This window comes from Apostichopus japonicus, chromosome 18 (genome assembly GCF_037975245.1).
Source record: "Apostichopus japonicus isolate 1M-3 chromosome 18, ASM3797524v1, whole genome shotgun sequence".
In the NCBI taxonomy this organism is placed as follows: Eukaryota; Metazoa; Echinodermata; class Holothuroidea; order Aspidochirotida; family Stichopodidae; genus Apostichopus; species Apostichopus japonicus.
In genome coordinates, this window is record NC_092578.1 from 2,289,295 (window position 1) to 2,313,637 (window position 24,343).

Sequence of the window (24,343 nt, forward strand, 5' to 3'; positions counted from 1 at the left end):
AATGGAAACAAAGGTTCGATATTCATAATGGGCAAAACGGTTCGATATCCATAATGGACAAAAAGGTTCGTTATTCATAATGGGACAAAGGGTTCGATATTCATAATAGAACAAAGGGTTCGTAATCCATAATAGACAAAAAGGTTCATTATTCATTATAGGAAGAAAGGTTCATTATTCATAATAGGAAGAAAGGTCCGATATTCATAATCGATGAAAAGGTTCGTAATCCGTAATGTGAAAAAAGTTCGTTATTCATAATAGGAGAGAGTGCGTCATACAAGTGCAAAGACGTCCTCCATTTTCGCGGACGCCCATAATGTTCAACCAGTGGCCTCAGCAGACTTTTTATTCGGGGGGGGGCAACAGGTCTATGGGGGGGGGGCACCACCAGATGGTGGCAGATGCATAGTTTTGCAGAGAATATGAGCCACACACTATCAAGACCATGCTTCACCCTACCCCCTGCAGCAAAACCTACATTTTCGACATATTCCTTTGGGCCAGTCCTCTCTCCTTCCTGTATTTCGCATATTTGTACGTTTCCTAAAGGGGTCCTTTCCTCATTGTGAATGATACCGAACCTTTTTGGCTAGGCCTATTATGAATAACGGACCCTTTGTTCCATTATGAATATCGAACCTTTTTGTCTATTATGGATTACGAACCCTTTGCTCTATTATGAATATCGAACCCTTCGTCCTATTATGAATAACGAGCCTTTTTTTCACCATTATGAATATCGAACCCTTTTACCAATTATGAACAACGAACCTTTTTCACCATTATGAATATCGAACCTTATGAACTATGAACCGTTTTGCTCATTATGAATAGCGAACCTTAGCCTATGAACAATGAACCTTATGGATAATGACCCTTATGAACAATGAACCTTATGAATATAGCACCTTATGAATATCGGGCTGTCACCCTAATCACAGCGGTATACATAGCTAATATGCTGCAGACAATCTTTTGTATTGTGATCGCACGGAATGTTTGCCCTAGTCTGCTGTCCCCCTATACAAGTGTCAAGGATGCATTTAGAATAAAAGACGATTAAGTTTTAATGAAGAATTGCAATTGCGTGTGTTAGCATTCTTTACATGAAGTCCTAGATGGTGAATTTCTGTCTCCCCTAATCCTCTTATGCCTCTAAACTATTTATTTATTTGTTCTTGGAATACGTCAAGAGTTATTAATCTGGCAATGAAATAACGGACTCGAACACAAACTTTCGAACCGAATTGACCACCGGAAACACCAAGAGCATGATGAAATCAAGAGTCAATCACTTAAGGATATTTTCACTTTCTCAGACTAGGAAGAAGGACAGATCTCCGCAACAAAATGGTGGTAATTAGTAATCATGTATAGGTTACAGTTTCAACATAATAATGATAAAATCTTCTTACACAAACATTTTTTAAATAAAAGAATTATACTTCAGTGCCCGAGACGTGAAACAACCTGGTTAAGATACACTGACTTTGTTCCATTAGTAACATATGGATTAAATACTGTGATCGACTATAGGTATAACGAATAACTCAATGTATTCTATTGTCATACTTTTTTTCCGGGGGAGGGGGCAGGTGGAGGGGGACTCTAAGACAAAGTTACATGGAAGTCGTTATAAAATCATGGATCCGCCCGTGAAGCTATTGATTTATTGATGCCTATGTTTCTCTCAGTGACCGGCATCCTTTTCTTTGACTCTTACCCATCATTCGGAAACTATAACGAACACTGGAGTCGATCTGTAGCTTCCCTCTGGAAATTCAAAGAAATCAAGTAAAAGGGAACCAAATAGCAAAAACAAAAACACTGTGCTCTCTCGTCACAGAAATAGTTAACAGGTGCAACTTTAATTGACTGTACGGTACATGTTAAGCAGGTCATGAACTTATAAACTTCCGGCACAATACAATAAGTGAAACAAAGAACAATGAATGAAACGGCGCGCGCGTCTTAATTTTGAAGACACAGGTGTGTCAGTGATGTAAACATCCCATGTGTGTTTATTATAAAGTGTATACGAAACAGGTTGGATGCATTAATTAAGCAGTCGATTTAAAAACCATCACAGACGGCTGAAGCCTGAATAAATGAGGTCTTTAACTCAGGGACGCTACCAATGTTTTGCAGTAGTATACTGTTTTAGTGTAAAAAGAGGCATATATGCTAATAATTTAGCATACTGATGTAACACGTTAGTAGCGCCTTTGATTCAATCATCAACAGCCTCAGAGGGACAACACACAGTTATACCTTCCTTTGTGTAATGATAAGCGTCAACCATCCTGCCATCGATCAAGGACTAAAAGTTTAGCTGTTACTGCCAGAAAGTCGATCTTCACTACTTAAACTTTAAGGTGGAGTATTGAAGGTCTATGGTTTGGTAAGCCGCAGTCAACAACGAAGACCAAACGAATGTTGGGGAATTTTACATATTTATTCTCAGTCTTGACAAGTTGGCACCCGGTCATCGTTCTTGTCCGTACGATTTACTAACCAAGAGTAACCAAGCCGGATGACGTCCACTTTAAACACCCAAACAGCCCGAAGAGTAAGTATGAATAGCCGAGTGCACTTATAATTTCTATATAAGCCTGTTACGATCAACTCGATCAAGGCCAGAATACACCTCCCCTTGGATTCACAACTCAAATGACTAAACAATACACTGTAAAATTTAACTTTAAATATAACAATAAGTATTTATTTAATTGTGTGTTCAAGGTAATTAAAATCAAACAAAGATCATTTATCAATATCAAAGCAGTTTACACTAAAACAGATTTAATAAGTTATACTATAATTTACTCACGACCTGGTCACTGTGTGCCGCGACGCGAGCGCAGTGACAAAAAGTCCTGGCGAATATTCCAGCGAAACTTGTAGTCGGACGAATGTCCAATATTGAAGAAATCCAGCTCCCAACTTGATGACTTCCACTTCGGAGGTCGACTACTAATGAATGTCCAAGTTGTGCTTGCAGCTTGTTTATTCTTGGATTCCTGTCCTTGGGTAACTCAGAGGCCACAATAAGTAGTACTGACTGGCACAGAACCGAAGACGGCTACACAACGATGGGCGACTTCGAAGCCGGTAAACTTGTAGCAAATCCACTAATAAAAAGACAGCTATAACTTTACTGTCAAACTAAGTGAGTATTTACTCACACTGGAATTGTAGGATTCACTTGAGCGAGAGGTTATTAAACTCCTGGAGCAAAGATGGTTAAAAACTCTTGATCTCAAATTATCAGGTGCTTATATAGCCTTTTCACAAGTCCAGAAAGATCTTGAAATGTCCATCCATTCTAGAAGCATCTTACAGTAGCTCCAGCTCAGTTCAACCAACCCAAAAGGTCACTTCATCTTTCCAGGAAATCCTCACCTAGTGTTCTAAAAATAGCACAGGGGATGTCCCCTTGGCGGCACTCCAATGTTCTAGCATGTTCCAATGTGTACCTTGTTGAGATGTTCTAAATTGTTCTCAAATGTTCTAACTCTTCTAGAAGCTTCTCAACTTTTCCAAATATTCTGCACACACCAGATATGCACACACACACCAGGCAGTTCTATACTATGATTCTTAGATTAATATATAATATTCTATGATATTGATTTATAATACAACTAATTGTTGCAAAAATCATACAAATTATTGAGATTACTTAGGGGCCTGTAACAAGCCGGATACACTGTATGCCTAAGTTATATCATTGAATTATTCGCTACCATTGCCTCATTCCGATTAACGTCTATAGCAGGATTATTTAAGCCTCGGAATTAATGACGTATAAAATTTGAATTCTCCTCTGAGGCTGATTCCATGCTATTCCTTACTACAACGAATTATGTTCTTATAATTCATACAACCTATACAAAACATACTATTGTGATGCAAATCAAGTATCGGTTTTGTATAGATTTAAAAGGTCTGGCCAGCTTTTCGATCAGAAAAGACCGTAAGGGGATAGGGTCCAAACTTGCCAACTTTTTTACCGTGAAACTCTCGGTTTTTGTGTATTGTCTCACGGTGGGATCTCCAAATCTCACATGCAAGAATATTAAATCGGTAAGGAGAATTTAATGTATAGTTGTGGATATGAATGTGAAAACGATGAGTGTTATTTGACTTCAGAACGTTTTGTAAATATCTAGTTGTCGGGCACAAGTCTCCAAGTTTACCATATAGGACTGAGGGGTTGACAGGTCTAAGATTTTGTCTCATAACTTTAGTTTGACCATTTCCTAGTAATTAGAGGGTTTTATTTGCATTACAAAGAATGAATAAATCAGTTGTAGGCTAATCATTCTTGATCATTACTATATTAAGGAACTTCTTTGCAGTTTATGTGTTGTGTTAAGGAACAGTCCGAAGTATTTGCTCACGCACAAAATGTATGTTATTTATTGCATTGTCACTGTTGAAAGTTATACAGCATTTTACTTTTTACACTGAAATCTATCAGTGGGAAACAAGGACTTCTAAACTTCTAAGTACGTGCGTATGTGGGGACAGAGGGAAGCTGTTCCGTAAACCCACATCTAATTCGGCAAGGTTAACATCCTCCCAAAGTGCAAACATGGGCACAAATTTGCGCACATTGTCACACAACTCTAAAAGTCACTGCTACAATATGAACCCTCAAAGCCGATGTGTGAAATTGATGGCGCCCTTACAAAACAAATTCTGTATTTAACTCAACGCACAAATAAGGGTCTTCGCTGTTATACATTTAGCGAAAGGTAGTAATCATAATATAATAATAATAAGCAGTATTTTTTTCCAACCCAACGCTTAAGCAACCACATATGAGGGAGGAATCGCATGGGCATATGGATTACGACTTACACGTCGGGTGGCTTCCAATTCAACATTTTAACTCAAATTTGAAATCTTAATCAATTAAGAAAGTCATTTCAGATTGGCAAACAGTAAATCGTTCTTGGATGAAAATCACACCTTACAATGACCCCACCAGGTTTCGAACGCGGATCCCCCCCGATTGCTAAGCCTCATTGCTTCAAATGCTCCACCTTTCTCCACTCGGCCACAGCACTTGTTAATAGGCGGTATATATCCGGAAAAGGCGGTATATGTCCGGAAAAATTGAAGGAAATAATGGAAGGGAGAAATTGTGGGGAGAGGTTGTGTGTAGATTGGAAATGAGGTATTTCTTGAAATGCATCTCCCTCTTCATAGGAAATGTATTGGGAAAAGGGGTTCATGGCTCTAAAACTTTGGGAAAGGAAGGCAGAAGTGATGGAAGAGGGGGGGGGGGGGGTGGAGGGGGAAACAAACTTCTATGCATGCTCCACCACACTACTACTTTATGAAATGGGACATCTTTAGGTTCTTCATGAAACTGGGTTATGTACCAGCTTTTTCCCTGGCTCCATTGGGGAAGGGCTACAAAGGAAAGATTGATTAGCAAATAGTTCCTGAAAAATAGTAGGATTGTATTGAAAATCCAAATAGAACGCAAAGTTTATTATTGCAGAGGCCGGCAATCTTAGTGTTAGTTTCAATCCGGCAAATGATAATTTGTCTTCAAGATTTGGAGCCTCATGTCACCAAGTACTGATTGAAATAAAAGAGAATTGAACAGAATTCTGTATAACTTCTAATGTTATTGGCACTTTGATGAATTGGTGCATCCATTAACAACCTTTGTTTTCTATATTACATCTTGATCTCAGTGAGCAGAAAGTTTTATTCGCCAAACAGGTGATTGCAATATAAAACTGACAAAGCAGTCTGCATATATAAGGCTAAGCCATTCCTTAGTATAATTGCAGATTAATTGCAGACATAGAAACAACAAACATTTTCTTTTCAATAAAGGTTGAACTGTAATAAGCATACATATATTTGTGATATCTGTATTCAACAGAAGTACAATAACAATTTCGATATCATGATAAATGAGTAGGTCTATAGATATTTTAAAAGTTTGTTTGAGAAATTCCTTTTAAGCCAATCCAAATGATATGTAAGTGATTTAAGGAAAGGCAAAGCAAAAAAAAAATAGTCCAAAGCATATTGCCCACCTACTAATATTCCTTTGAATGATATCGGTTGACTATAGAAAGAATTCCAATCAAGGAGCAAGGAGAAAAATGGAAGTGCTAGTAATATTTCTTTTGGCTGTTCCCGTTTGATAATTGAACAAGCAATTTATTATTCATAACTTCTATGGATCATCCACCTAACACTAAATACATTTCTAATACAGTGCCTATATAGTCTCTCCAAGATGAATGTGGGATGTGTTACTGAAAGTGCAACCATCTATAAAAAAAAATATTAAAAAACTGTTTCTCTCAAACAACTTATGAATCTTGGACTTTACTGTCAGAGCTTTTCTCATAATCCTGCTTCCAAAGAAATTCTGCATGATAAGCTTCTCCTTCATTGCAATTAGCTTCACATGTATACACGGCTAAAGTCCCCCAGTCAATACTAGCATCTAGTTTATCAACTTCCAGGTGAATGAGCATTTGTGGCATGACCTGGAGAAATCAAACAGGGATAAATAAAATGGAAAAACATAAATATGAGTGGAAATGTGCTTGCAAGGGTACAGTACACAGGGGTACAGTCCACAGGGGTACAGTACACAGGGTGCAGTACACTGGGGTACAGTACAAAGGGGTAAGTACACAGGGGTACAGTACACAGGGGAACAGTACACAAGGGAACAGTACACAGGGGTTCAGCACACAGAGGTACAGTACAAAGGGGTAAGTACACAGGGGAACAGTACACATGGGTACAGTACACAGGGGTACAGTCCACAGGGGTACAGTACACAGGGTGCAGTACACAGGGGAACAGTACAAAGGGGTAGGTACACAGGGGTACAGCACACAGGGGCGCAGTACACAGGGGTGCAGTACACAGGGGTACAGTACACAGGGGTACAGTACACAGGGTGCAGTACACTGGGGTACAGTACAAAGGGGTAAGTACACAGGGGTACAGTCCACAGGGGCAGTACACAGGGGTACAGTACAAAGGGGAACAGTACACAGGGTGCAGTACACAGGGGAAGGTACACAGGGATACAGCACACAGGGGTACAGCACACAGGGGTGCAGCACACAGGGGTACAGCACAAAGGGGTAAGTACACAGGGGAACAGTACACAGGGGTACAGTACAAAGGGGTAAGTACACAGGGGTACAGCACACAGGGGTGCAGCACACAGGGGTACAGCACACAGGGATACAGCACACAGGGGTGCAGTACACAGGGGTGCAGTACACAGGGGTACAGCACACAGGGGTGCAGCACACAGGGGTACAGCACAAAGGGGTAAGTACACAGGGGAACAGTACACAGGGGTACAGTACAAAGGGGTAAGTACACAGGGGTACAGCACACAGGGGTGCAGCACACAGGGGTACAGTACAAAGGAGTAAGTACACAGGGGTACAGTACACAGGGAAACAGTACACAGGGGTACACTAACAACAAAGTCTGTTAATATAGTTGCACTTGAATGCTGCTGTTATAAATCATTGAGGGAAGATAGACAATGGAAGGGTTAGATGTTTTGATCTACAGTATGTTAAAAGCTTAAAACGTTTTCTGGAGGAAGTTTGAGCAAGGGGAAAAGGAGGGGGTGGATTGGTCCATTGTTTCATTTTCTACCTTCTATAATGTCAGGCCACATAAAAATTTTATAAGGTGGTTGGTTGAGGTTGGGTAAGGTAAGGTTGATTATCTAGAATAAGGTAAAAGGGTATCAGTTGGAGTCCATGAGCAATTTTATCCTTAGATCTTCTTTAATTTTTCTAAAAGGACAATGCAATATTTTCCTGGGTACCAGACCATTTCCTGTCATTTCCAACAACATTGTCTTTCAGAATAAACACAATAATGTAATGTAACTTGGGATCTGGGTTATAATATGTGGAAAAAAGGTTTAATATATAGAAACAAAGTAACCTGAAATTCAAATATCCGTCGAGAACCACACTGGCATGCAGGAATATCTGTAGGTACTGGCTGGTGATTATGTGACACCCAAAGTGGATCCCCACCTCTCTGGTACCGTAACACCTGAAATACAAAAACGTTGAACAGTGATGGAACATGTTGAACATTATATAATAAAAATTTAATATTTTGGGAGGATTAGTTTTCAAAATTGGATGAAGAACTTATTCAATGAGGTCCAGTATATCCTTATGATGCTAAAGATCACATATAGCAGCCTGAGAACTTCACATGAGGCCATATTGGGATCAGCTGTTGTAAATGTTATCAACAATGGAGTTAAAACATATCCCCTACAAACAATTACCCACATACATTCAATACTGGTTAATGCAAAATCTGTTGGCCTTTATGATGATAAGATTATCAGGCATATTTATAACTTACCTGTTCAGGCTCTAATCCAATTCGATCTTTAAACGAAAGAAAATGTTTATCTTCTTTTGTCTCCTTCAATGCCATCTTCTCCAATTCTTCAGCTGAGTATCCCGAGTCTGTTTCTTGTTTGGTTACAGCTTCAGTTTCATCTCTTTGCTGTTCATCCAATGAAGGCTCTGGTTCTGTAACAATCTCATTTTCTGGAAACAATATATTTGGCACTTCATCTTGTACTCCATCTGAAACAAACAGTTTTGCATAATTTATAACCTTTACATTCATACTAGATTGGATTACCATTGCATTGGTTTTATCATCAAATATGTAATTACAGCAAACTGAATTTCAATTGAAGAAAGTAGAATCTTGGGAGGTCTTTACTTTAGATGGAGCAACAGAACAACCAAAAACAAGGAGTGGGAAGGGAAGATTAATCAAGACTCTTCCCTGAATTGACTGTATGACAGGATGTTGGTTTTAAGGCATGTTGTTGGGATTTGTCGATGGCAGTTACAGGCCTGGGTTAAGCATACCTTTACAACAAGCAGTCTTGTGACCACCTTTCCAATGTATCAGCTGGTGTTCTTTGCTGCAGTAAAAGGTTGTGTGACACTTGGAGCATTTCTTATTGCCAGCATTGCAGCCACATAACACACACAAATTTATTCCAAACTTTTTAATAGTAGTATCGAATTCAGAGGTCTTCACGTTTTCTTCTTCAATAGGTTCAAAATTGTAAACGCTATTCACTCGTGGCAATTGAGACCTGAAAACGATAAACGGTTTATTCGAATTTTGTGAGTGGCAGACAGAATTTTTACAAATAAATAAGAACAGTGTACGATGAAATGTTCCTTCGAAAGCATCAACAGGACAATAAATCTGGAGCAAAAAGATGACTGGCTTGCCACAATTTCCACATAAAAGTTTACTACTATTGGGTAAATCTGTTAGCGACAACCAAGAAGGTCTCCCCCCAACTTTACTCGGAAAGAATGGAGAAGTTAGACGCCAAATTTCTGACTTTTCAATGAATCCCAGCTCGATCTTGCCGTCTGATATGGGCGCTGCCATCTTGAATGGTCTGCACAGCGGTAGTTAAACATTCCATTCGTACGAACTGTTTCGTCTTGTAGTCGGATTGCGACTTTTTAAAACGACTTGGCAAAGTCTATTGTCTTCTTGGCAACCATCGACGCAAGTTGGAGCTTACGGTCGTGACAAACGTTGCATGTATTACAATATTCGTAGCCGATTCCTTAACCAGAGCAGCAATGAAAGACAAAAGACCAGCACAAAAACCCACCAGTCCAGATAATTATAAAAACACACATTGTTAGTAGGCTTTTTCTAAACTTATGACACATTTTAAAATGCATGAGGCTTGACTAGAGTAATGGAAATAACGTTAGGCCTACGTAGACCTACAGTAAATTGTAAGTTATGCATTAATGCAGCCTAGGCTGGCGACTTGTTAAGCCTAACTTTAATCAACAGTAGTTTAAACAGTAAATCATGATATTTAAACGTTCGTTGCTTTAGGTTTAACGCCAGAAAGATGCACCCTGATACTGATTGAGTAGGTCTAACGTTACCCCTTTCCATAATTAGGTTAAGGAAGAAATTTGGCTAATATTTTCATTCTTTACATTGGACACTTTTATTTTGTAAGCAATAACTTTAACAAATAAAGATTGAGATGTCAGCATAGGTTTCATTATTGTATATGTATAGCCTAGCAAGGAAATACAAACAAGCATAATGATAATGTAGGATCTAGACATAGTTTTCCAAACAAAGTGGCTATTCTTACGACTAGTCGTAACGATAATTTCCGATTACGCATGCGCAGTTGCTATTTTTACAACCAAGAGTACTATTTTTACGACTAGGAGTAACAATAATTTCCGGTTATGGAAAGGGTTAGGGTTAGGATTAACCCTACTACATGCAAAATTGCTTCATTTACTTTACTGCGCATGAATTCGCCGATGTCGTAAGAATAGTTAATAAATAATTGTTACGACTAGTCGTAAGAATAGCCAGGGCCTTTTCCAAAATTAAGTATCATTTGGCTTCACTTTCCTGAGTGAAATACACAGAGAGATGAACTAGGAATGGCGGGGCATACCTTCTATTGCTATCGTAAAATCATGAATTTTCAAAAGTGAACTGAAATATGAGGCCCTATAGGTCCCAAGACTGTAATATGTAGTAGTATGGTGGTGTACAGTAACTTTAACGGTCCCTAACTTTGCATACTGTGTTATATAGCCTATATGTAGACTGTTGCTGTAGTGTTTGGAACACAAATTATAACGACTTTTCAACATGTACTTTGTGTCAAGTTCCATCATGTTTTGACATCAGTTTTGTGAGAAACTCTACATACCACCAAAGTGAATGCACTTGAAACTGGTGAAAATGCTGGTAATGAAGAACATATAAAAAAAAATCTTTATCAAAATGATTTTTTTTTAAATGTTTATATTAACCAAAACACGATGAACCAATACAGAAAATTTTATTTTATCTCCATTATGTAAGTTTGCACAGAAGCTTGTCAGTTTATTCTGATCTAATCAGGGATGTTCAGTTCTATGTAATTTAGGATTGTTTGGAACACAGTATTCTCTGTTTTTAATTTGCAAAAATAAATTACTAATTGGTTCAAATGTTATACTCTGCCAACAGTTACCAAGGAGGAATATGAAGCACTGGAAAACCAATTTAAATCTTTGACCAAAGATAATGTACACACTAAAGCTGGGAAGCTGGACAGAACACAGTTCAGAGATGTTCTTCATACAACTTTCAAGATGACAGATGACATGATATTAGACAGAGGTATTGTATGCTGAATTACACTGACTTAAATATTTATCAGTATTGGCCTCAAATGTTATCATGCCAAAAGTTTTCAAAGTATCTTCTGGGATGGAATAACTTTCCAAGACAGTGAGACAATAACAATTGGAGCATGGGTGACCATTTGTTGTAAACTTTCTAGCAACCTGTATTTAGAGCTATACTGATGACCTTTTATACAGCACAAACAAAAACTCTGAATTCTGATGGCCGCTACTTTAACTGATTGCTGATAAGATACCTTGCTCCTTAAATCCATATTTAACTTTAAAGGCAGCATTCCGCTTTTGATTGCATTTTTGAATTGTTGCAGCATTATCAAACATAGCCTACCGTGTTTCCCATGATGACATTAACATGTTATGGATCATGTTGACATGCAGCGTTATAATTAGTTGGTGGAAATGAATACATTGGAAAAATCTGTCCATCAGAAATTGTAATTCTGCAGCAGCACATTGCTTTAATATGTTCCATTCTTCAGCAATGTGAGCCAGCCTCCTAAGGAATGTATTTTGATTGTGGTATACTCCATTGTTATATTACCATGTTTTTGAACCACATACCACAGTCTCTTATAATAATGTATTTTAATTCTGGCATCCTGCCTTGTGACAAACCTTGTACCCTCAGCCTTTTATAGTTATGTATTTTAATTACAGTATACCATCATCCCTATGGCAAACAAGTTCAACCACATTTTGATGTCAACATTTCAACATTTTTCCTTCAGTTTTCAGAGCTTTTGATGAAGACTCGGATAGCTATATTAACCTTAATGAATGGATTAATGGCTTATCCATTTTTCTCAGAGGGAATTTATCAGAGAGAGCCAAGTGTGAGTATATAGCTTACAATAATTACTGAAGACATGTATTGTCTTTAGATCAAACTGCTAACTTCTCCTATTTCTGTACTCTGTCACAACATGTAAGTGCAACTTTTTCGATGACTGTGTGAATATTGTACCACACCCTAAAGAGCATTTGTGTATTTATTATTAGCGTGTGGGATTAACACTGGGTTTACACAGAGATCATTATCCTTTGAGATGTGTATAGACTATGAATGGTGTAGAGACCCATGGAGGAGGGACATGGGAACAAACAGCTACTTGTAAACAGCTATCAGTCAGTACTTGAAACTGTATAAATATGTCATATGAATTCAGGTGTAAGCATGATGGGAAGCTAGTGGAAATTGTGACTATGGAAACAATTTGACAGCTTTCTATGTGGTGTAGATTTATTCATGTCTTGGTGAGTGCATGCTTCTCTGACATAAATGCATTACAGAACCATTTCCTTGTCTTTAAACAATTACGTTGATCTTCAAAATGAAAAGGCCTATCAGAACTATTTATTGGTATTATACTGTAAGGGAATATTGCAGGACTTCAAACCCTGCATATGGTAACAGTGATCCTCCTTGGTTATGACCAAGGATGACCTAGGATTTAGAAATCTATTGCTTTGTTTTTAACTAGTATTAGTAAGCTGTGCCAATGCTTCTACAACCCATCCGACGGACCCAGACAAATGAAATATTGATAATTAGGGAAGACAGTCTAACAGTTTCTAACTGTGCATTTGCTTCTATGTATCTACCATATTTATTTCAGTATTTCACTAATGAATTCAAAATTTCAAATTCACCTTAAATTCTATAAAAGATACAAATGTCATTATATCAAGGTCCCACCAATGAGAAATTGACTAACCAATTTGTTAATTTCATATTTCATATTTCCTGTCATCAGCTACTTAATAATATCTGTTTTGTAAAAACTTAGTTAATATCACCTGATACATTTTAGAGTTAGTTTAATTCTTTGACCAGTTCTCATTATTTCTCTTATATTTTGTGTGCATTCTTGCAGATTGCTTTGATGTCTACGACTTAAATGGAGATGGGTTCATATCTCGAGAGGAGATGTTTCATTTATTGAAGCACAGTCTTACCAAACAACCAACAGAAGAAGATCCAGAAGAAGGAACCAAAGATCTGGTGGAGATTGTCATGAAAAAGATGGTATGAAATATGATGTAATAAGTGATGTCACTACTGATTCTACTGAGCAAGTAGACTTCATTAAGTATCAAACTTTTCTTGTACGGGGTGTAGCGTTGTGCGGTAGTCGGATTTCACACAACCGGTAGTGTTGCAACATGAATCCCGGTATCGTAACTACAACCGTTTTTTTCCTCAACTTTCATCTACGGTTCAAAGCACTATGTTACGAGACTGCCAATGTCATACATTCAATATGCATAGCCTAGGCTATGTACATACTCTTGTACACGCACGTTTATAAAAATAAAAAAAATAAAACGCTATATAAGGGCTTTTGTTTTTTAACATACACTTCCAAAAAGAAAGGCACAAACCTTGGAAAAAAGCAACCCACACCATCCTTCATTCATACTCGACGTATGATACTAGATTAACACGTTCGCACGTGGATTAAACTTGTAATCCGTACACAAACATAAATTGGGAGTTCCCCACTATTCCATGATATTGGAATAGGGCAACCCCTTCAAGTTCAAAAGTTCACAATGAAAAGTTTTCAACTATCAACAAGTCACCACGTGTTTTGAACTTCAGACAATAAGAATGTAACTTAGGGGCTACGTAAATACGGGATTATAAACTACATACATAAGAATAGTACAGATTTATTTATATCGTTAATCGGCTGTTGTTTACTCCAGAAAATATAATTTCAATACTTAAAATATCAATCTTTTGTACAAAAGTTCTTAAAAATCAAAACATTAGCTAAAGATAAATATAAATGACATCGTGGAACCCCCCGCATTAAATAAATGAATCCAGTCGATTACAGCATCAAATCTCAAGTACTGCATTACACTGTGTGTCTACAAGTACTGTACCCTAGGCTATAATAATATACAGTCCCCGGCGAAGTTGGATTTAAACTGGATATACTCCCTGCGGTTTTGGCTCAAAATTTATTAAATCGTTATAATTATTATAACAAAATGAGGTGAAACGCATAAGGGTAAGATTTTGTACATGGGAAACTTGACAATCATCGTTTGAAGGAAGAATAAATAACGAAAATTTCAGAAGAATTTGAGGTCTCGTAACATGCTGAGCACAAGTAACGTTCGATATTTGGTGTAGCCTAGGTCCAAATTACTACGTGAAAAGTTGATTCGTTAATATATAGGTCTAGCCCAGTACGTAAATTGATCAGATATTATTCAAACTAAGAACACAGAAACCAGAAAAAAATCGTTTTTGTTTTCTTTATTTCAAATAGTAACCCGTAGATATTTTTATTATGTCCGGGATTCCCGGGAATGATACCGAAACAAATATAATAACCGGTTGTTTTCCCAATACCGGTAGTAGTTACACATTGTTTTGTGATCGGGATTAGTCAATACCGGGACCGGGATACCGGGATTCACTTGACTACCGGGATCCCGCACAACCCTTACGGGGTGTAGAAGTATTGGCAGAGTTTGTTTCGTAAACGTATATTGTATGACCATGAAGTTTTGTAACCAGGTGTTTGGCCAAAAGAAAGAACACTAAATTTGTGGTCATAAGTGCATATAAGATTGTTTTCAATTTAAGTATTCAAAACATAGCACCTTTTATTTCTTGAGCAGCTAATTTTAGATCCAAATTGTATACATTTTGCCTATAATAAAAAATCCATTTGAAATTTTTGAATCTAGGAAATTAGGAAGGCTGTTATTACTTTAGTTTTTGAATTTAATGACAGCATTAAAGAGTTACAAATGTTGATTCTTTCAATCCCTATCCCTATAGGGATTGAAACAATCAACATTTGTAACTTTACATGTTTTCCATTCTATTATCAGGATAATGACCATGACAACAGAATATCCTTCAAAGACTTTGAGATTACACTTCAGGAAGAGCCTTTGTTGCTTGAAGCATTCGGGAATTGCCTTCCAGAACCAGAGGTAAGTGCACTGAGAGAGAGAGCATATGAACTAAAATGAAGAAATTGTGAGAGACTTTCTTTGTAAACTGAGGTAAAGCAAGTTTGTTAAAAGTGCGACCATCATCATCAGCAGCAGCATGCTGTCAGCTGTTACAGATTGTTTTTGAAAGAGAATGCAATTACGTATTCCTACTCTTAGAAAGGTCATCAGTATTGACCACTACTTGATTTTCTAGCATAATATGCTAGAAAATCATGGAATGGTTGCCCATGCTCAAATTTAAAAGGCATTTTAGTGCCACCCTCAATTCCCGCAATGAAACTTTTCCTCGCCAAGACATTTTATTGTCTATTTAAACTCCCTTCAATGTCTGTGCATGATATTAAACGAGGGTCAGAACCTTTCAGAAAATTACGTGTGAAAACTTTAAAAATGTCAGCCTAATATGGAAGACCTTCAATAAGTATCTCATCTGATAATCTGTACAATTTGGACTAATGATATGTATTCCTACTCTTCAATAAGTACCTCACCTCTGAAGTTGCACCATGTCAATCATGTAATGCAAGGTTGCATCATTTTATACGGTGATAGGTATTTCTATGCTATAACATTTATGCTGGTACGAGACCCGGGCCGGGTCATAGTAAGGTGGGTTTTTCATCCAAGAGCAATCTACGGTTTTGACCAACTGAAATGACTTTCTAAATTGAAAAGATTACAAATTTGAGTTGAAATGTTGAATTGGAAGCCACCCAAGGCGTAAGTTGCAATCCATAAGCCCTTGCTGGTTTCTCCCACATTTGTGGGCCCTTAAGTGTCGTAAAAGTAACTGCTGATTATTATTATTATCAAAAATGAGAATAATGATTTCTACTCTTTTAAAGTATTAACTACCTCATCTTGTAGGCTGGACCACTTGGAGAGATATTCCTGCATTTCTTAAAGTATATCTCTGTACCATTTGGATAGATGATAGATAATTAACTCTTCAATAAATACCTCAACTCAAATTTAGTTTTATTTGGACCGATAGTCAGATGTTCCTACTGTTTGATAAGTAGCATGTCTCTGAGGCTGTACCAAGATATCTATTCTAATTAGTAGCTCATCTGTGACTATATATTCTTACGATGATCCGGTACTCTCTACTATATGATAAATACACTTCTGTGAGGCTATTCCATTTACATAAGAGGTCAATTATTCCTGCTCTGTCAAAAAAAAGTACTTTTACCTTCTTGTCAGTAACATATGATTGATGGACAAAACCTAAAATCATTTGTCCTTAACAAGTTTGTCATGAATGGTCAAAGTACAATGTTTGGCTGTACTTATCTTAAATTGGATGTTTGCATTGATTTTGAGGAGCTGTGTATATATTAGATCAGTCACTTTGATTGATGAGCCCCCAAAATTTCTAAAACAAAAAAGTGCAACTGAAATGAAACCTGCAATACGAAACAAATAATCTTAATGGTCTTTAGGATATCAATGTCAAATATTTTCCAAAAGTTGTCCTATAAGTTTAAATATGAATAGATGGGTTTATATATAGAAGAAATAAACTAAAATGGGAAATGAGAAGTTTTGATCACTTATTAGCTCCAGTAAATGATGATTATACTAGAAAAACTTGGAGTGAAATGACTGAGGTATAATAAGTCTTGTGAAAATGGAAGGGATTTCTACATTAGTAGTAAGGTATGATTGAAAGCAGTTCAGTCGGAATTCTACTTTTCCATTTGCATTAAAAAAATTACTGTGTCTTTTTGCCAAATGTTACCCTACTGAAGTCTAAGACTCATGTTGAACTGATAGTCCACGAAGACAGGAAATGTTGAGTATAGATTTTGACCAAATTTAGTTTTCTCCATTATCAACTCCTATTTTACATACCTAACAGTTTCGTGGAATATGCCCACATTAAAGTGTGGTGAATATTGTTTAACACGTCTTTCAAGTTTGTGAAAATGATATCATTATCTAATTATCAACTCATATTTCAGGGAGCTAAAATGTTCGTGGAGTATGCCTTCACCATACCAAAAGTTCGGAGATACTACTTTTACTAAAGGATGTCACTGGTGATGAATTTATCTTGTATAGAACATCAGTATTCACAACCATTCTCTCTCACACTTTGTAAAGCTCCGCATTATCAAATTGAGCCACTCACGCACCTTCTGCTGCTTGGTTATATGCTTTATATCACATTACAGCATATCAGGCATACTAAAAAAAATGGCATGTTACTTGTAGACATCGTTTCAAAAGTGAAAGGGTACAGGCATTTGCTCTCTTATCATAACTATTTTCAATTTTTTTGCATTTTTTTCCCTGGAAGATAGGTGCCATGTCTGAGATTTTCCCCATTACTTATTTTAAGATGCACGATGAAACCTAGAATAAAAGTTTTGTACTGGAGGGACAGAATATTTTCTTCAGCAAGTTGATATGACATACAGCATAATCACAGTTTTGCTCTGGTCATGCATTATTGCAATAGGTCTAGGGTCATTCATTGCAACCTCACCAGTCCAAAACAGTGACATGCACAGGATTCATAGGTGTGGGGGAGGGGGGAGTGATTCAAAATCTGAAAACTGATTTAGGCCGGGACCATTATGAAAGGGCTAGAGGAAAATGAATGATTTTATAAAGGATGGGGTACTGCCCTGAGGTGGTTGAAGAAGACTCCCAGTTTGGGAAAAAATAACAAAAAAATTTAGATGTAAAATGGTGCATTCTGATGAAAATTTAGACTATAAATGAGGTCTATATAAGAAGCTCTAATTTCAAGGTAGTGGTAACAAAAATACTGTGAGAGGCTGAAAAAAAGAGGGGGTGGTGGGGAGGTTAACACCCATAACAGTGGTCATATTCTTTCCTGGATTAATGTAACAATTCCCCCGACTGAACCATTTTCCCCTGACTAAATTACTAGCTATGGCCCCCAGCATCCCCTTAGCCACTTCTTGCACATACCACTGGTCCAAGGTCAACAGCTTACAGAATATTAATATGTGATACAAATAGGCAACGACAATCTATTGTTTACAGGAAGATCTTACCTGTTCGTCTTTATTGCAAACAGTAATATCAAATTAAAGCCAGCCTTGCCTGATATGGAAGTGGGTACAGACAAGAAACATGCTGTTTTTTTGCTTGTCTTTGTCATATTTATTGCACCATAGCATATAATCCAGCCACTCTATGTGTATGCTCGTATCATTACAGTCACTCACTTTATGATATTTCAGGCTTCCATGGGGTAAACATGTGTATTAAATCCATGGTATTCAAACTTTGTTGCTTCTAAACCCCAATTTGCACCTGCATCACCTTGGCAACCTTTTTTGGCTCGGATAAAGGTGGTACACCGTGAGGAGGAATCCCCATCCACTTTGCAAAATGGTGTTATAGTTTACAAGTTTTGAAGTTATTTTAATCCAGATTTTTGCCATTTTTTCCCCCACAAATGTAGGCAATTTCTGTTTTCTGTTATGGTTAATGTTAACATGTATTATTGTGGGAAACCAATATTGCATGAGAGCAAAGAACATTATAAATTGACATACTCATCCTTAATGCATGATCGTAAACTTTCTGCATGTCTGCATGAATACATAATACAAATATATGAATGAAAAATGAAGTATCAGGCCGAGCAGAATGATATCAGAGCACATTCATCCAAGGGTCACCAGTATAAATACATCAAATAACAATTTTATCAAAATGTTTTCTGGAACTTTCTGATCATTAAAAGTAACTCCAGACATTAAACAGTGATCAATTAAGCAAATTAATATCTTAGTTTGAGGGGATATGGTATGGTGGTACGGGGATCCCTACCCAGGTTTGAGATAAGGGGAAGGGGATGAAATAAGGGGCAGGGGGAGAGTGGGAATTAGCATTCAGTGGGATTAAATTTGCCCCCCTGTGTGGCACAACACCTGCCTGAAAATTATTACTTGGTTGGATTACCTGCAGTGGTAGTAAACTGCTTGTTGACCATTATCTGATATTCTAGCATATTTTGGGGACCATACTGGAGGCCTGTGAAAAGCTTTAATACCTGTGGGTATCAATGTGTGCATTATAAGACAAGATAAGAAATGTCAAATAGTTTGGACATTATATTCCACTCTTCAAAACCTACAAGTCCTAAACAAAATAGACTGCTTCCTTTAAAGCAAACACAAAGATAAGATATTGGTATGTTAATTTAACAGGCTAACTTGTTTTATTAATTTGTCATCATTTCTTGTGTAATGATTCTGTTTCCAACAACCTTACGTGAAATAATCATGTTCACATCCATGCTTGTTCACATCATGTTCACATCTTGTTCACATCCAGCTGAAACTGCTCTGCAATTTTAACAAACTTATATGAGTACCAGTATAACTTCACACATAAAATTGCAATTTAACATTGTCCCAGATTCTTCCATCAAGTATTAGGGACTTTTATGATAAATTTCAATAATTCCATTCTATTCTCAACATTTCACCACCCATTCACAAAACAAGTATTAAATCACATGTAAAATGTAAATTTGATAAAAAAGTTAAATTTTTTTAAAATTTACGCTCCATTATTTGAAATGAAACCTGATTAGTCAAGTACAGCATCTTTTTTTCAGCATTTTTAGTAGAATAGTATTGAAATGAAACCTGATTAGTCAAGTACAATTATTTTTTTTTTTATCATTTTAGTAGAATAGTACTGAAAATTTGTCAAAATCAATGCAAAGAGCAGCATTAAAATTCAAGCTGTGGAAGCAGGTATTCTGCTCTGGAAGCAGGTATTCAGCTGTGGAAGCAGGTATTCTGCTCTGGAAGCAGGTATTCAGCTGTGGAAGCAGGTATTCTGCTGCAGGCAGGTATTCTGCTGTGGAAGCAGGTATTCAGCTGTGATAGGTAGATAGGTGATATGTAGATGGGTAGCTGTCGGTCTGGCATTTGTGTTTTGGATAGAGTTTACAGTGGGGGTGTTGTTCTATTTGTGTGTGTTTGTTTATATTACTATTACATACTGTAATATTTCTTTCTAATACATTAGTTATAGGGAGTAGGGGACTTCTTCAAGCCTCAAGTGTTTATTGTTCTACTTCATTCACATCATGTCTCTGATATCACTCTCTTCTTACACTCTGATTGTTGAAATTATTAAATGCATGATATTAGAAACAAATGAAAAGAAATGACATAACTTATTACAACATTGCCCCCACAGTGACTTACGTAAGCTATGCTGCTAAAATAATAATTTCTAAACATGATTCAGTTGTCATTCGAAGGTACTTTGTGGTTTCATTACCTTAGGTGTATGACCCCCTGATACCCTCCCTCCCCTCCCTCCCTCCCTTCTTCACTACCTGACCCTTTCTAGGTTGCATCTTTCATTTCCCAAGTAGCACATTGAAGGTTCACAAAGGCTATGGGTAGTTTAGTTTCATTCATGTAAAGACTTTTTGAAGATGTCTGTAACATTTAGTTCTACAGTTCAGCATTCTCCTTGATGTTTGAATTATTAATGACTTAAGCATCCTTTAAATTGCTCAAATGCTTGTGCTGCTCTTATTCCCAGGATCGTATCCAATTGTCACATATTACACGATATATGTTCAGCTAACATGATTTTTGCATGTTTCTATGGTTGTTTATAGGAGGGGGCGGGAAGGGGGGTTCCTTTATTAGTAATTGGAATGCAAGACTGACTTTGGAATGTTTGTACCCAGTCCTTACTGTAGTGATACTGAGAAAAGGCTGTTGAAGTTTTCAAAAGTAAAACTAGAGTTTGAACATTTTATGAGGTACTTTTCGGTGCTGGTATCGGAGAGGTGTAGGGCAAACTGTTCTTCCCTCTACCTTCCCTCTTCTTCCAATCAGATATGTCCCATGAAGTGTTTATGCTTTTGATTATACAACTCCAGCAATATAAAAGAATATGGAAAGAAGATCATTGCTCTTTTTGATCTTTTGAGTTGCATGAAATCATGTTTGTTCAAATGTCTGTTTTTATCGTTAGTGGGCACGACAGGTTTAAGTTGTCTCACTTGTTTATCAATTATCTTCCCTGATTTGTGGAAGCCAACACCTTAAGATGTGGCCTCACATTATTAAACTGGTTTCTATGGTTTGGATCTAGTAAGGTATTCCAGCTGGTGCATTTCCAGTATCATGATGATCTTAAGTGGATGATGGATTTGTTTTCCCCCTTGGCTGTTTGCTGAAGCTTCAAGTTTCTGTAGATATTTTTTCTGAGTTGCTACAGAATCACAGCTGGCATCTGATATGAGAGAACTGAAACAATGGAAAATAATATAAAAAACATGCCTCCTTCCTGACCAGCCCCCCCCCCCTTACAAAAAAAATTAAAGAAATGACAAAAACATTCTTCTTGTTTCTACTTCTATCTTGTGTAAGTCATTAGAAGAATTTAGGAGGAAGGGTATCTTTATAATCTCATGGAAAAATATTTTCTTGTTTAAAAGTTTTGGTTTGTCAGTTTTTGTGTCATGGTGGCTCATCTATCATGCCAATTTAAGTGCACATATTTACAGTACAATTTTAGTAAATATATGTAAAATGAATGAAAACCAGTTTCAGAAGGTAAATTGGCCTTGCATCTTTACACCCTTTACCATAGACTACTGCATGAAGTAATGACTCATCTTTAAAAAATCTGTTTCCTTCATCTGCAAACCTTTGTGACTTAAAGAAAAGTATATATGTATATATATATATTAATTTAAAAAAATTAATAAATACTTATCTGAAAGATATATATTCTTTTGCTTCTGTTGTAGTCTTAAAATCAATTAAGGAATGCAAGATTTACAAAACATGAAAAATAACAAAATAAATTAAAACCCTTGCTCCAAAAAGAAAACAAATGGTGGGAAAAGAGATTATTTATTCAACCATTATTTGAGAAATGCATTTTATTTTCATGGTTATATTTTCCCACAAATATTAAAAACTGACGTTGGTAAGCATAAATCAGTTATTATGAACATTTCTTTTTTTATTTATTGAAAACATGATGGGGTGTGGTTGATATTATATAATTCAAGAATAATATCATTTATAATTTCTTAGCATGCATCTTTCTTCTTTTAATATATTCTTGCAATATATATATATCAACCATAATCATTTGAAACAATGAATTGAAAGTAACTGACACGCCATAGCACTAGGGCCTAGAATCCCACAATTGTAACCAAATGCTATGGAAAATCCAGTGACTAGAAAATCTACTGGCTTTAGCTAGAAAATAGCCTAAATTTTAAGGCCTGGTACTTCCAATGTTTATTCCATCTTTAGTGACTGGAATACTGGAATTATTCCATATTTTTAGATCGAGTCATACAATTGCACTGTCACTCTGCTGTCAGAAACATTGCTTTCATTTCATTGACCTTCAAAAGTGCAGTCCTTCTCAGTATAACATTGTAACTATCAGGATGTGGTTATATGGAAAGCTCACAACCATCTTTTGACATAATTTCATATCTCCACTGATTCAACCTGTAGTGTGTAAAGGTGTTTCCCAGTTGCACAGTTAATAGGCCAAGCATGAAAATGAATTATGTGACAAGTTTTTGGAAAAATTTGAATGTGAAATATATGACAGTACAAATCAATACCTTTAACAAACTAGTGGAGACCCTGAGGTGATTTAATAGAGAAGCATGGATTACCACAAAATGTTGATAGAAAATGTCTGGAATAGTGGATGGAAATTCTTATAATTCAGTAAAAAATAATGTTTATGCCAAAGTGCTTTTTGATAGCATTTATCTCTTGAATCTCATAGATTAAAAATGGTATTTAGTGGGCAATGGTTTACTTTTTATTATGTATTGTTTTTTATTATTGTCATCTTTAATTTGGTGTGTAGACATGTGCTCCTCTTACCCTTGTAGCTGTTTGAGATTGCATGTAAAGGGAAATCAAATTGGTACAAAGACCAAGCTGATGTTTGTAGACGCTACCTTATTCTGTGAACCCTAATTGTTTTTTTTTTATGAACTAAATGTCATCAGATATTAGTTAATGGCTAACACTTCTCATTTCTTTCTTTCCCAGGTGATCAGAACATATGAGGCTACCTTCTGGGATCAGGACGCCACATAATCAGTTTTTATCATCGTGCACTCTTCTCTATCACTGAATGTTCATGACTAAACAATTTGCATAAAATCCTACTTAATGTTTTTTGTTAGATATTGAATTCATAGCTGTTGATATAAGTTTAAATAAACTTCTTTCGTTCAAATTGTAAATATTTTGTAATGAATTTTGTTGCTGTAGTCTGTTCCTTGGGAACAAGAAATTAGTTTACTTGAGCAATCAAAGTTAATAACAACAATACAAGCAGCTGGTTGCATTTCAATATTAATGTCAATTCTATATTATTTAAGCCTACTCCATTTCTTGTCATCACTAGAGTAGCTCATGCATTATTACATATTATATCTCACCTTCAAGAATGACTTCAGCAGGTAGTTATTCTGATTACTTAACAAAATTCAAAGTCATTCCATTTGAGGTAAACATATCATTAATGAATTTCTTTACATTTCTTTCCAAAATGGGAATAATGGAATAAGAACCAAATCTAGTGTATCATAAGATTGTAAAACCATGAATGTCCAAACAAATTTCATCCAGATCCTGGACTATGCAAATCCAATATCCAACATTAAAAAATGTATTATTATGTGCATTTGTAAATGTTGAAACACAATGTCAAATGTCAGAATACTCTAAAGTACTGTTATAACATGCATTAAACATTCCACTGCAAATGCACACTCCACTATAGGATAGGAAACTAGATTTTCTGAATATTTCTTTCCTTTCCAGACAAACTCCATTCCAGAAGTGTCTGGTTAATCCAGGTTTTATGGTAACTCTATCTAGCTATCAGTCAATCACATGTTTGGAAAAGTAAAGGAAATATTACCACATGAGGGTCTCTGTAATTCATTGCATAGACTTCGTATCCACTAACCATTAAATTATTCCATTAAAATCTAATTAGTTAAAACTATAAAAATTGTCTGTAACAAAGCTGTGTCTAAATATATTCTGACTGGAGTGAAGACA

At 36.4% G+C, this 24,343-nt stretch overlaps 3 protein-coding genes and 2 long non-coding RNA genes across 6 annotated transcripts; 3 read left to right on the plus strand and 2 right to left on the minus strand.

Moving 5' to 3' along the window:
* The first annotated feature begins 1,779 nt into the window (after window positions 1-1,779).
* Window positions 1,780-3,702, plus strand: LOC139958672 (uncharacterized). The gene is made up of 2 exons (XR_011789837.1): window positions 1,780-2,378; window positions 2,468-3,702. It is a non-coding gene; the product is annotated as an uncharacterized lncRNA (long non-coding RNA).
* A 1,926-nt stretch (window positions 3,703-5,628) lies between these two features.
* LOC139958667 (programmed cell death protein 2-like) lies at window positions 5,629-9,601 on the minus strand. Its single transcript, XM_071955922.1, has 4 exons — window positions 8,934-9,601; window positions 8,410-8,639; window positions 7,972-8,085; window positions 5,629-6,530 (listed from the first exon to the last, which is right to left on the minus strand). The coding sequence occupies exons 1-4, from the start codon at window positions 9,472-9,474 to the stop codon at window positions 6,351-6,353; spliced, it is 1,065 nt and encodes a 354-aa protein (XP_071812023.1). The 5' UTR covers window positions 9,475-9,601; the 3' UTR covers window positions 5,629-6,350.
* LOC139958815 (uncharacterized) lies at window positions 6,540-7,867 on the minus strand. The gene is made up of 2 exons (XM_071956166.1): window positions 7,850-7,867; window positions 6,540-7,487 (listed from the first exon to the last, which is right to left on the minus strand). Exons 1-2 carry the CDS (start codon window positions 7,865-7,867, stop codon window positions 6,540-6,542), a joined length of 966 nt encoding a protein of 321 aa, XP_071812267.1.
* Window positions 9,565-24,297, plus strand: LOC139958669 (calaxin-like). Of its 2 annotated transcripts, XM_071955923.1 has the most exons (7): window positions 9,565-9,735; window positions 11,095-11,247; window positions 12,002-12,106; window positions 13,148-13,299; window positions 15,129-15,233; window positions 17,225-17,302; window positions 23,321-24,297. In XM_071955923.1, the coding sequence occupies exons 1-6, from the start codon at window positions 9,675-9,677 to the stop codon at window positions 17,288-17,290; spliced, it is 642 nt and encodes a 213-aa protein (XP_071812024.1). In that variant the 5' UTR covers window positions 9,565-9,674; the 3' UTR covers window positions 17,291-17,302; window positions 23,321-24,297. The 2 variants fall into 2 exon arrangements, with proteins under 2 accessions (XP_071812024.1, XP_071812025.1); XM_071955924.1 differs by lacking the exon at window positions 17,225-17,302 and having other exon boundaries at window positions 9,566-9,735.
* On the plus strand, window positions 17,316-21,446 carry LOC139958673 (uncharacterized). The gene is made up of 2 exons (XR_011789838.1): window positions 17,316-20,008; window positions 20,049-21,446. It is a non-coding gene; the product is annotated as an uncharacterized lncRNA (long non-coding RNA).
* Window positions 24,298-24,343: the final 46 nt, after the last annotated feature.

Coding starts and splice junctions, on each gene's coding strand:
- LOC139958667 (XM_071955922.1), bottom strand. CDS start 9,474: ATGGCAGCGCCCATATCAGACGGCAAGATCGAGCTGGGATTCATTGAA. Junction 8,086..8,409: donor TTGGATTAGAGCCTGAACAG/GTAAGTTATAAA, acceptor TTTGTATTTCAG/GTGTTACGGTACCAGAGAGG. Junction 6,531..7,971: donor GACGGATATTTGAATTTCAG/GTTACTTTGTTT, acceptor TGATTTCTCCAG/GTCATGCCACAAATGCTCAT.
- LOC139958669 (XM_071955923.1), top strand. CDS start 9,675: ATGAAAGACAAAAGACCAGCACAAAAACCCACCAGTCCAGATAATTAT. Junction 9,736..11,094: donor TAATTATAAAAACACACATT/GTTAGTAGGCTT, acceptor CTCTGCCAACAG/TTACCAAGGAGGAATATGAA. Junction 13,300..15,128: donor AGATTGTCATGAAAAAGATG/GTATGAAATATG, acceptor TTCTATTATCAG/GATAATGACCATGACAACAG.